Source organism: Vigna radiata, unplaced genomic scaffold (genome assembly GCF_000741045.1).
Source record: "Vigna radiata var. radiata cultivar VC1973A unplaced genomic scaffold, Vradiata_ver6 scaffold_184, whole genome shotgun sequence".
Taxonomy (NCBI): domain Eukaryota; kingdom Viridiplantae; phylum Streptophyta; class Magnoliopsida; order Fabales; family Fabaceae; genus Vigna; species Vigna radiata.
The window spans coordinates 67,513-80,227 of NW_014541999.1; the positions used below are offsets into that span (position 1 = coordinate 67,513).

The 12,715-nt window shown below is 33.1% G+C and overlaps 2 protein-coding genes across 2 annotated transcripts; one reads left to right on the plus strand and one right to left on the minus strand.

Moving 5' to 3' along the window:
- Window positions 1-786: 786 nt before the first annotated feature.
- LOC106778817 (psbP domain-containing protein 4, chloroplastic) lies at window positions 787-3,024 on the plus strand. Its single transcript, XM_014666814.2, has 5 exons — window positions 787-1,262; window positions 1,801-1,904; window positions 2,184-2,295; window positions 2,439-2,666; window positions 2,790-3,024. The coding sequence occupies exons 1-5, from the start codon at window positions 962-964 to the stop codon at window positions 2,852-2,854; spliced, it is 810 nt and encodes a 269-aa protein (XP_014522300.1). The 5' UTR covers window positions 787-961; the 3' UTR covers window positions 2,855-3,024.
- Window positions 3,025-3,174: 150 nt separating this feature from the next.
- Window positions 3,175-5,687, minus strand: LOC106778841 (pentatricopeptide repeat-containing protein At3g21470). Its single transcript, XM_014666837.2, has one exon. The coding sequence runs from the start codon at window positions 5,194-5,196 to the stop codon at window positions 3,646-3,648; it is 1,551 nt and encodes a 516-aa protein (XP_014522323.1). The 5' UTR covers window positions 5,197-5,687; the 3' UTR covers window positions 3,175-3,645.
- Window positions 5,688-12,715: the final 7,028 nt, after the last annotated feature.

Here is a 12,715-nt window from a genome sequence, read left to right on the forward strand (position 1 = left end):
AAATATGAATAAATTTTTTTTGAAATGTGTAGATCAACGTCTTCAAAGACAAAACTTATATACTGCGCATGTTCCTCAATATATAATAAAAATTTCTAAAGATAACCTAACTAGTAATCTTTTAAAAAGGAAAAAGGATACATAAAATATTATAAAGAAAGATATAATAAATGAGAGATTGAAAGAGAAGAAAATAGAATATAAAAGACTCCTAAGTGAGAAAGAGAGCATTAGGGATTTTCCTTACTTCAAAATGGGAAAGCATGAACTTTATTTATAACTTAGGGAAAAATTCGCGCAAGAAGTGCTGGTCAAAACCGTTTTCAACAAATAAAAAAAGAACATTAAGATAAAATCTGTGCATTCACTTGCGAAAGAATTTTCCGAAACTATCATCGATCGAGCCTTTTGATTTTGACCAAGCAACATTCATAAAGTAACTTTCTCTTGCAGACTCTTATAGTGTATATTAGATTTTTAACAACATCTTTTACCGTGATTTTTTATCTTATAAAAATTAATTAATATTAGAATATTAAGAAAGTGGATAGATATTGGAACAAAAATTTTATATCTTTGTATAGATGAGTTTTTTTATAAATAAATATAAAATAATGGAACTGTTTTGTCCTTTCGGTGTGCAACACAACAACAGTAAGAGAACTAGTAAAGTATATCACTTATTTTTTTTATATCATTGTTTTATGAATAACACGTGTTAGGCTAGAAATAGATACTTAGTTAGCCGAAACAAAGAACAAGTTCATGAGCACAATAGCACCGTGTCCACAAAATTATTAAAGCTCGGTATCCTTATTTGGACCTCAGCTTCTGCATTAATCTTTCCATCAGAAATAAGTTTCTACAACTTTCTATAATCTTGTATTCTGAGGTGCCCAAATTATTTCCCCTCTTCAGTTTCATCCTCTATTAACAACTCAGCATATAAACCTTCGTGGACATGGCAACAGCCTTGTCCACGATCAGCGTGCTATGCTGGAGGAATCCGCAGAACCTGCTCGTCATGCCCTCTTCACATACACCTTGTTATTCCTCACAGAAAATTGGGATTCTAAGAACTGTGGCTGCTTTAGCCGCAGAAGGCAGAGAAAGTGAGATGTTCTCCTCTTTGTTGGTGACCAGAAGAACAGTTTTGGCTTCTGGGGTTTCCTTGCTGGGTTTCCCGGGTGAGAGTTTGGCCGTGGTGAAACAAGGCCTTCTTGCTGGGAGAATTCCTGGTCTGTCCGAACCAGATGAACAAGGTTCGTTCACTTTGGATTATAATAAATAATTTGTTTGCACAGTCCATTCTGCGATGACTACACTATTCTATCTGTAGACTGTAGTGTCCCAAAGTATATGAATTTGTGATGTAGCAATGCAGACAGATAAATGTGCATACAAACCATAAGAAAGCAATTTTTTAATGTAAGCCGTGATAAAGGAAATGTACTTCGTTGTGTATGATAAAGATGCCTTGGATGTAGAGTGTCAAAATTTGTCATAAATGATAAAACTATGGTTGTTTTGTTTAAAAGAAGCGCCAATCGGTCCAACACTGGTTTAATCCTAATACCCTTTAGGAGAGGCAACAAGTTTCAGTCTACCAGTTATCAAATGGCCCGGTATTTCTAGGAAAGAAAAAATAAATATCTCTTCCACTTTTTGAGTTATACATCATACATGCTTAATTCTTAACTTGATTTTATACATGTTTTTTAAGTTAGAATTCCAAATGTCCCTTCTGTTATAGATTTTAAATGAAAGTGAGATAACGTAGGCAAGGATTTGATCAGACAGGTTGGAGGACATATCGCAGGCCAGATGAGAAGTCCGGTGGACATGGTGTTGGATGGAGTCCTATTATCCCATACTCCTTCAGAGTGCCTCAAGAATGGGAAGAGGTGATGCTTTACAAGTTAGAGTTGGAAAAAATTACTACAAGATTTCTTTTCTATCTCATCCAGTCACACGTATTGAAAAGTTTTAAATATACCAGTGGAAATTCCTTAGAACTCATCAAGGAAATAACTCCCATGTCTCTTTTTGTGCGAGCAGTTTTACTTCTCTTTTAATCTGAAAGATCTGTTACAACATATGTTCATCTAGAGGACATTTTATCTTTTGTTTTCTTCAGCTCCATGGTTTCTGTATACTTCAGCCAGCATATATATGCTTAGCAGGTACCAGTATCAATAGCAGATCTTGGTGGCACAGAGATAGATTTGAGATTTGCCAGCTCTAAGGAAGGACGCTTGTTTGTCATTGTTGCTCCCGTTCTTCGATTTTCAGATGGTGAGTACCGAGTTTTGCTCATTTTTCTTTCTCAATCTTTGCTTTCTAGAGACAGGGAGAATAAATTGAAACAGACAAAACAGGGAAACCTCTAGGTTGAACTTCCATTTATGTGATAATATATTTACTATAAATCTATACAGATCTTGGTGATAATGCTACAATAGAAAAAATTGGACCTCCGGAGAAAGTGATCAATGCATTTGGTCCAGAAGTAATCGGCGAAAATGTAGAAGGGAAGGTTCTGAGCTCTAATGTAGCAGAGCATGAAGGAAGAAAGTATTACCAGTTTGAGCTAGAGCCTCCTCACATTTTCATTACTGCCACTGCAGCTGGCAATCGCTTATATTTGTTTGGCGTAACAGGCAGTGGTATGATTATTTATCCCCTTCTAAGTCATCTCACAAGTCTGAACAGCTAGAAAGCATATAAAGAAACTATGAAAACTAACAGAAAAGAATATAATGTTGTCTCAACTCAATTGCAATTTGCAGGTCTTCAGTGGAAGAGACACTACGATGATTTAAAGAAGATAGCCGAGTCTTTTCGGGTTGTATAATTTGACTCTTCAGTGAACCTAGAGATCGTTGAAATGAAACTTTCTGTATTTGTAGTTTAGTACAAAGAAGTGGTTGTTTCTCATTACTGTGTCTGATTGGGATTTATGTGGATCGAAAGATCATATTTGTTGAATCTTTGAACCATCAATGTACCAAATGAGTTTTGTTACATTTGGTAAATGCTATGATTGAGAAGCTTGGATTTATAGTGAAGGTTAAGAAGCTTGGTTACCTAATTTTCGAGAATTTAAAGTTTAAGAGGTAGGGTATTTGTTCTTATTGAATATAGTAAAACTAAATTAGGATTAATCATCCTTATATTGAAAATACATATAAGAATATAGGTTAAATCTAAATACAAATAAATATGTAAAAATAAGAATTAATATAGGAATTATGTTTCTCTAATTAACATAAAACACACTAAGACTTCTAATCCTAAGTGAGGTCATTGGCACATGTCTTAGTAGAGGCTTATCATAATATTTATGAATGATCTATCAATGAAGGACCACCAACAGAATGAATCAGTGATCTATTAGTAAAGCGCAGTTCTTCATCCCTTCTCAGACAACTCCTTGATAATAAGCACAAATCAAGTAGCTTCACTAATACAATTCCGTTGAAATATTATCTCATAACGGAGGCAGAAACCACGGATTGATCTTGGCGCGGGGCTCACAGTACAAAAGCACTTTGCATCATTATTGCCAGTAGGCCAATCTTATTTGGTATTTCTCCTTTTTAGATTGCACTTAGGCCGTTCATTTCAATGTGGGGCTTCCTCACTTCAATCCATATAGTCACTAAAGATGATTGAACTACACCCAGGTATCTTTTGAGATCCTCCATCTACCATGATTCTCCTCATCCTTTCAGCTTTCTCCCATTTTTCGGAAGTTGCATAAATATTGGACAAAAGCACATGGTGAGAATTAGCACCTGTAACAGAGTCTTCATGGATCAACTTCATCACTTGTTCTGCCATGTTTACATCTGAATGAATACGGCATGCACCAAGCATTGCCCCCAAAACTATGTCGTTAGGTTTCACTGGCATTCTTACTATCAAGTCATAAGCATCTTTTAATCTCCCTGCTCTTCCCAAGAGATCAACCATGCATCCATAATGCCTGATTCCTATTTCAATTGCATATCCCTCCATTTTGGATATTACTTCAAAAGCTTCACGGACCAAACCCCCATGAGCACACGATGAAAGCACAGTAAGAAAGGTGATACCATCAGGCCTTATATTTGAGTCCTCCATCCTGCCAAAAAACTCAAGAACCTCTCTGCATTTTCCATTGATGGCAAAACCTGAAATCATAGCATTCCAGCAGATGATGTTCCTCTCATTGAATCCTTCAAACACCAACCTTGCATTGACCGAGTCACCACATTTCGCATACATGTCAACCAATCCACTCAACACAAACGGGTTCATAGTTATCCCTCTATGTTCTATCATGTGATGGATTTGCTTACCAACATCCAGGCTCCCCAGCTGTGCACAGGCAGATAAAACACTAACAACAGTGAACTCATCTGGCTCAAACCCTTCAGCTACCATTCCCTCAAAAGCTTGCAGTGCTTTCTCACAAAATCCATTCTGCACATAGCCAGCAATCATGGAATTCCAAATCTCCAAATTCCGGACTAGAACCCGGCTAAAAACAGCCTCAGCCTCAGCGATATTGCCCTTCTTGCAGTACCCATAAAGCATAGACGACCACACAAAGCAATTCCTTTCAGGCATCAACTCAAAGATCCCCCTGGCAGCTTCCATCTCTCCTATTCTAGCATACCCATCAACCATCACAGTCCATATTAACACATCCTTCAACTCAAGAGGAACCTCATCAAACAACCTCCGAGCAGTGACAATATCCCCATTCCTAGCAAACCCACCAATCATCTGACTCCAAGTTACTTGAGTTTTCTCTTGCATCTCCTCAAATACAAGAGAAGCAGATCCTGTGTCTCCATTTCTCAAGTACCCACTGATCATGGCATTCCAAGTCACAACATTTCTCTCAGGCATTGTATCGAACAGTTTCCGTGCATCCCTGGTAGCGTTACATTTGGCATAACTTGTGAGCAATGCGGTTCCAATGATCACGTCGCTCCCTGAACCGGCCTTGATGGACTCTGCATGCAAGGTCTTCACGTAGTGAAGAAAGGGAAGAAAAGCGCATGCCTTGAGTAACAGAGGGACCACACTGGAGTCGTATAATCCTACGTGCCGGGTTTGTTTATACGCAAGAAGGGCACATCTCAATGATCCTTGCCGAATGTGGTTCCTTATTGAACATGACCAATAAGATGGGTTGTTCTCCATGAGGCAAGGTTAAAACTCATCATGGATCCACACAATTTGGCGTGTTAGCATGTTTATGTCAAAATTTTGACAACAAGATGGATATAAGTGTTTCAACATCTTACGAAGGACTAAATTGCAGCTGCTATAATAATTTTAAAATTAAGAGTAACTACAATTTGTAGCAGTGGAAGACAGAAACTCAAGTAAAGGTGGTGCTCTGGTTTTTCTCCCATGTTTTATAGCAATAACAGCTCCCTTTTTTCAATGAAAGTGTAACAGGACGGTGGATATTTTGGAACGATGGGATAAGTGCTTAGAAGTGTTTACAATTTTTTTTTCCCCGTTTTTGGCTACGTACGTTATATCTATGTTAAAATTCTAACTTTAATTTTTTTTGTTTTATTATTTTTATATTTTACAAACAATTTTTTATTTCTTTTGCATTGAGTAATCTTTTAATACGTTGTTTCTTTACGTTTTAGCAAAGATGAAAAATCAAGGTAATATTGGAGGACCATAAATATATAGTAGGACGGCTGGGGTGCCTAACCCATGTACATAATTTCTTTTTAGATAGTTTTCCAATACTTAATTTTTTTTTATAACCCAAAGAGTTTTATACTGTATCAAGCACAATCTCCTCGTGTCATTCTTTTGCTCACAGCATTTTGACTAAAAATAATATTTTTTTTTTTCTATTTCAAGGCTCAGTTTTCTTTTTATTAGACCCTCTTATTTATCTTTACATTTTAGGTTAAATTCTATAAATATATTTAAGACTTGTATATAGTTTTCATAGATGGATATAATTATTTACTTTTGATTTAGTTTTCAAGAAAATAAAAAATTGGAGAAGATTAAAGAAATGTTCTTAGAAGTCATTCATTCAATGAGACATTAGTAGCTTTAGCCTAATCAAGAAGCCCAACGAGTAAAACAAGCTAATGTATTAGAAAAGTTATTTCTCACCTAGTAAGAAAGCCTTTTTTTAATGAAAGCCTTTTTTTAATGAATGGTTTAAAGTGCCCAAAGTTAAAGAAAAAGTAGTTTTGGACGTGGGAACGCAATTGAAGCTGAAAATACAGGTTGAGATACTTCTAAGGCTTAGGGACTCCATCTTCCTTCATCATTTTCATCCTTCCAATCCTCTCATGTGTTCTAGATGTATAAGAGTAGTTAAACTCCATTTCATTGAGGTTGGCTGTAATGTATCTAAACTCTTTGTAGTTTTTTTCTATGTAATAGAATATCTTTCATTATTCTTGTGTTCTATCTTCGTATTCATGTACATGATGGAATATCTATACTATTTGGGTGGTGTCTAACCATTGAAAATGTTTTGGAACATAGACATGTATAGAACAATCAAAAGGTTCGATTCTAGACATAGATCAAAACTCTTGGTCACTCTAGATATATTTTCTTATTGCAAATCTTGTGTTTGAATATAAAAGGGATTAACATTTTCACATAAGGATTTAGAACTTGTCTATAAGAGATTAGTGCTTTTATACCTGTGTTGTGAATGCTTGAATGTGTTATGGATATATTGTGTGGATCAGTGCATAGAGCTTAGGTCATGAAGTCCAACCCCGATGAGTCTTTACCCATATCATTTTATAACTTTTATATCCAGTAAGTTTATATGTTTTCAACTTATTCGAATCAATCAATGTTTATATTAATTTCCTAAATTTGTAAGTAATCATAGTTAACTAAATAAACGTAAATCTCTTGGAAAACGATACTTGAAATTACAATCTATATTACTTGAGATATTTGGCACGCTTGCCAAAAAGTTAACAATTACCATACTTCCCACTTGAATATGTATTTGGGCTTTACCCTTCATAACATCTCTAAACATGTTACATAAATAACTTCCTTGCTTCATGTATCTTATTTTGAAATGTGATTATCTTTTATACAACCCTGTTATTTTTATCATTATTTTGAATTTATAGGTAACCTTTGTTCATATTGGAAATTTTATTTGCATATAATAAATATGCATTAACTTATGGACAAGACAATAAATATAATCTTATTTCTACACGTGTCATGTGGCCTTGACTTATGGATGAGATAATAAATCTAATTTTATTTATACACCTGTTAATTGGTATAATATGTAGGATTTATTTATGATCCATATGGTTAGCGTTAAACAAAATTTATATGGTTATAGGTAAACAACATTTATAGGACCAACTTTTATCAAGTGAACGATCTTATCTTATGTCGAGCTAAGTCGAGTTATATCTAAGTTAGGTCAAGTTGGGTAGAGGTCAAGTCAAATCGAGTTAGATTGAGTCCAAACCATGCCTAAGTTAGTATGGGTAGGGTCAGGTCAGGCCTATGTCAAGTTAGGTTAGGTAAGGACCATGCCAGGTTGGTTGGGTCGACCATAGCCTAAGTTTGGTCAAGTCTAGATTAGGTTAGGACTAGTTAGGTTGGACCTGAATGTCATCTTGAGTCAAGTAAGATTCATATCACATTGAATTAAGTTTGGCCCAAATTATTTTAACTCCAAGTCAACGTCTAAGTCCAAATAATGCCATGTTAGTTGAGCTGAGATGAGCCTAACTCAAGTCAAATCCACATCGGCCAATGTTGAATCAAGCTCAAGTCAGTTTGACTCAAGTCAAGCCAAGGTTGGGTTGGCCAAATTAGACCTATTCTAGCTAGACCAAGGTTAAACAAAATTGGATTAGGCTCCTGTTAAATTAAGTTGGGTCGATCCTAGGTAATGTTGAGCCCTGGTTAATGAAGGTCCAGTTGGGTTAGGCCTAGGTCATGCAAGGTTAGGTTGCGTTGAATACAAGTCAATTTGGATCAAGCTAAGCCAAAGAAGGTCAGGTTGGGTTAGACTTAAATCAAGTTGGTTTGGGTCCATATTAGTTAAATTGGGTTGGCTTTAGCCAGGTCAAAATGGGACTAAGTTGGGTTGAACCCAAATCACAATCAATTCCTCTACTCCTACATTGTACATGATTTGCCCTCATAAGTGTAAATGTTTAGGTTTTCCTTGCATTAAGATTGAATGTAATATATCAAATCTCTTGCACTTCTTTTGATATGTATACACATATGTGAGATCCTTTTATTGATTGTTAATATTTGTTTTTGTTCTAAAAATCAAGATCTCTTGTGACTTGATAAATCATCCTTTAATTTTTTATATGTTGGGAATTTGATTATAAATCTAATTTGAATAAAATCAACTATTAATCTTGAATGGTAGAATAAATTTATTCTTATTAGTCTATTTAATTGTGCAAATACTTTGACAATTTGAATAATCAACAACAACTACAAAGTTTTGAGTTATGTTGTAGAGATCATGTCAACGGGCAATGTGTCATGAAAAGTATTTCCTAAAAATAAGTTAATTATAAGAGAAATTAAGGTCGTCACGTTAATTATGGGAACTACAATCAAGGATGGAAGTCCCACCCAAACACGAGACAATCCAGATCTTCAAATAGACTACTACATCAACAAAACCAACAACAACAACAACAACAACCACCTTCCTTACATGAAAGGACGTCAAAGTTTAAAGAGAAACTTCAACAATTCATGCAAGTTTTTATCTCCAACCACAAGAGCAGAAAAGCCTTAATCTGTAACTTGGCATAGAAGTTGGAGGAAAAGTTTGATAAAAAATCTACGGCCAACACTAAGGTCAACCTAAAGGAGCATTGTAGGAGAGAGTTGTAAAAAATAAAAAGTGAGGAGGAAAAAAAAGTGAATAAAATGAGAATTAACAAAAAAATGAGTGGAAAAAAAGAAAGGAGAAAGTTGAGGAAGAAATTCAAAAGAAGAACGAGAAAGAGAAAAGCAAAGATAAAGGTGTAGAAAAATCTTTTCCATACTTACAAGTCCATTCAAGGAAGGAAAAGGAAAAATAGTTTACTCGATTTATGGATATTTTAAAAAATTGAAGATCAACATTACTTTTTCATAAGCACTACAAAAGATTGTTTCATTATTTTTTCCTTAAACTTTTGAAAAAATATACCTTGTCTCACATCCTTGTCAAGGAGAACAAGTAAATGTTAGGTAAAATATGTTGGGAATCCAAGTGTGAGTCTAAGTCTCACATTGGATATAAATGAGAAAGTAGAGCACTATATAAAGATGAAAGACCCATTAACCCATTGCCTTAAGGTTTTGGGTAGAGAGTGATGTCAATCCCTTATGTGGTTGGACTCATATCTCATTGGTGTTTGTGTCTTTCCCGTGAACCTCCTCCTTGATAGACCCAATAGTGGTATCAGAGTCAGGTTTGTCTTGGTGACCGTTGGAAAGGGCTACTCGTGGTGAGAGTGGTGCCAATCCCTTATGTGGTTGGACCCAGATCTCATTGGTGTTTGTGTCTACTCCATGAACCTCCTCCTTGATAGACCCAACAAAATAAGGGTACAAGATTGGATAAGCTTGGGGTACGGTATCAACACCCTACTCTAGGAAAAAAAAAGAAGAGAAAAGAAAAAAAAAATTTCATGTGATGTAAAGGGTTGTGTTATGAGAATTATGTAAAACTTTTTGGGAGAATTATTATGATGTAAGGATAGAGAATACCAAAATACTCTTGAATTATTTACATTTGATTTTTCTCTTTAACTTAGTGGTGTTTTTGAATTCTTGAAAATCATATTTCTTCTAGCTAAGCCTCATTACAACATGTTAAATCCCTTTTGATCTAACTAAACGTGTGAATTGTATAAATTATATGATGGGAAAAAGTTGATGATGTGGTTTTATAACATGTTGATTATGAGTGATCATTAATAAACACTTGTGGGTCGAGTGAAACACTGATTCTTTGTGAGCTATTTTAATTCAATAGTTTTTTATTATTTCTTATATTGTTTCAAGGATTAGAGTAAATAAATATAATCATGTCATTCTATCTTGAGTTTTGGAGTTACATGTAAAATTCTCTTTTGTTGCATGATTAGGATTGAGAAGTCATTTTCTTTTAAGTTATTATGATAAATTGACTTGAATTTTTCTTAGTTAGTAGTTTTATCTTTCACGTGGACATGAAAAAAATAAGTTTAGAGTATTTTTATAATTGACACTATCATGTTTTTTATTATTTTTTTTATCTTTTATTGATATTTTTATTATTATATTTTTAAATAATTAAGGCTTTATTAGTTAATACTAGAAAAGATAAGTATTTTATTTGTTATTCGTATTTTTATTTTTATCTTTTTAGATAACTGATGTTTTATTAGATAAATTTGGAAAGATAAGTATTTGAATTTAATTTGTAGAATATTTTGTAGATAAGTGAAAATCACAAAAGATTGAAGAATATATCAAGGATTATCATTTAGTTAAATTCACTCAAGTACATTTTTCTAGCTTATCAATTTGGCCCAATTTGTCGAGCGAGTGCCCATGGTGAAGTTTCATATTTAAACCTACTTTTATGAGGGTTTCATCTTCTTCCACGTTTTCATGACTAGAATCTGCCTATGGTACTAAAGAGAGACTCTTGGAGATTGTTTGAGGTGCTGAAAAACTTTTCCTTCTTCCCTTGGGTCTTTATCTTCATTCATGAAGTTCTTCTCGGTCGATGAGATAGATGAATCACAAAATTGGAGGTGGAGATGCAAATGGGAGTAGCCATTGGAGCGTGGAACAACTATCAAGTGATTGTGATATATGGTTTCAATTTCTTCCCTATTATTCAATTTTGTAAACCCTAGGTTCTCCAATTTGGAGAATTAAACCTATTTGTTGATATTAGATGTCATAAACTAATTTTTTGTGCATTTTGAGAGGTTAATACATATGCTTTTTTTTATTTTATTTTAGGCTTAATACCGCTTTTGGTCCCTAGTTTGGGAGGTTTTGTTCAATATGGTCCTACCTTTTATTTTTAGTAACAATTGATCCTACTTTTTGAAAAAACTGTTCAATTGACTCCTTTTTGGTTACGACGTCAATTTTCTAACGGTGCTGGTTATGACGTCAATAAGTTCTTTCATGCATTCACCTATCCAAATGTTATTTTAACAGTCCTGACATAATGTTATGTTAAAAATCATGTCATCATCGTATACAATAAGGACTATAATAAACAATTTAAACTTGAATATGGGACCACTATGAACAAAAAGGACTCAATTGAACAATTTTTTCAAAAAGTGGGATCAATTGTTATGAAAAAAAAAGGTAGGACCATATTGAACAAACCCTCCCAAACTAGGGACCAAAAGCAGTATTAAGCCTTTATTTTAATGTTAGTATTTGATTTCTATGTTTAATGTTTGCTCAGGTTTGACCCTAGAACTAAAATTAAGTACCTAATATAGTTTCTATTTACGAATAAAACATTCTTAATAATTTTAAGACTCTTTAATTTAATACATGGTTACTCCTTGAAGATTCAGGGAATTAGAATTTTTTGACAATATCTCAAAGTCACTAGAAATAAGATTTGAGTATTACTGAGAGTTGATTTTAACATAAGAGTGAAATTGAGATGTTTATAAATGTTTGAAAATAAAATGAACGAAATCTAGTTTTGACAATTATAAATTAAAATTATGTTATATATCAACTGTTTAATAAAAATAAAAAAAAAATTATGTTTTTGTGAACAATGTGAATTGTAAGAGTTATTGAGCGTCATACTATAGTCTCTTTTGAAAAAATAATATTTAAACTTTTCACTTTATTATTTATACAATTATATTTATCAATGTCATAACAATAACTCGTATATCAATTTCGTTTGACAGCGACTGAATCTACCAAAGAATATAAACTGTACTTAATATGTGGATGGATGGTTGATGTTAAGAGAAGCGATGCTGCTTTTATTTTAAAAAGTTAATTAAATAAATAATATTATAATAGTTTTCGGCTGATTTCGAAAATTTGATTTTACTCGAACCTGCTAATTTTCTCCTAAGGTGATAATATATTCCAAGATACACAATGTGGTATTTATTTTATAATTATTTAACCATCACTTAATTACGAACACTAATTTAATTTGCAGTTTAAATTATAAGTATATTTATTATTATCAATTTATATGGTCTAATAACAGTTAACATCTTCTGCAGATTAAAATTTGGTTTTAAATGCAATTTGGTTCATTTACTCTTATATATAGACCTAAAAGTAGTTCAAAGCTGAATTTTGTTTTATTTGTAATTAAAAACCGAATATTTAATTTACAATAATACAATAATAAATAATATTACTGTGATGAATACTTTTATATGTTTAATTTGGTTTCATAAATAATTTTAAATATTATATATATGTTATAAATTATAACGGTAATAAAATGAAATTTAAATTTTAAAGATAGAAAATTATAAATGCTACGCTTTATGATTAATATGATATATTAAAAATTAAAAAAATATCATTTAGTTTGATAATTGGATTTGGATTTAACTTGAAATTTGTGATTTTTTAAACTTTTAGTTGAAAGTTTTAATAATGTGTTATGCTATTAAAGATGGTGTTTAAGGCTTACTTGATTTTCCATGTTGGTGGT

Excerpts from the sequence above, each read along its gene's own strand:
- LOC106778817 (XM_014666814.2), top strand. The coding sequence starts at position 962 with ATGGCAACAGCCTTGTCCACGATCAGCGTGCTATGCTGGAGGAATCCG. Across the intron at positions 2,296-2,438 it reads CGTTCTTCGATTTTCAGATG|ATCTTGGTGATAATGCTACA; the intron begins GTGAGTACCGAG and ends AAATCTATACAG. Across the intron at positions 2,667-2,789 it reads GTTTGGCGTAACAGGCAGTG|GTCTTCAGTGGAAGAGACAC; the intron begins GTATGATTATTT and ends TGCAATTTGCAG.
- LOC106778841 (XM_014666837.2), bottom strand. The coding sequence starts at position 5,196 with ATGGAGAACAACCCATCTTATTGGTCATGTTCAATAAGGAACCACATT.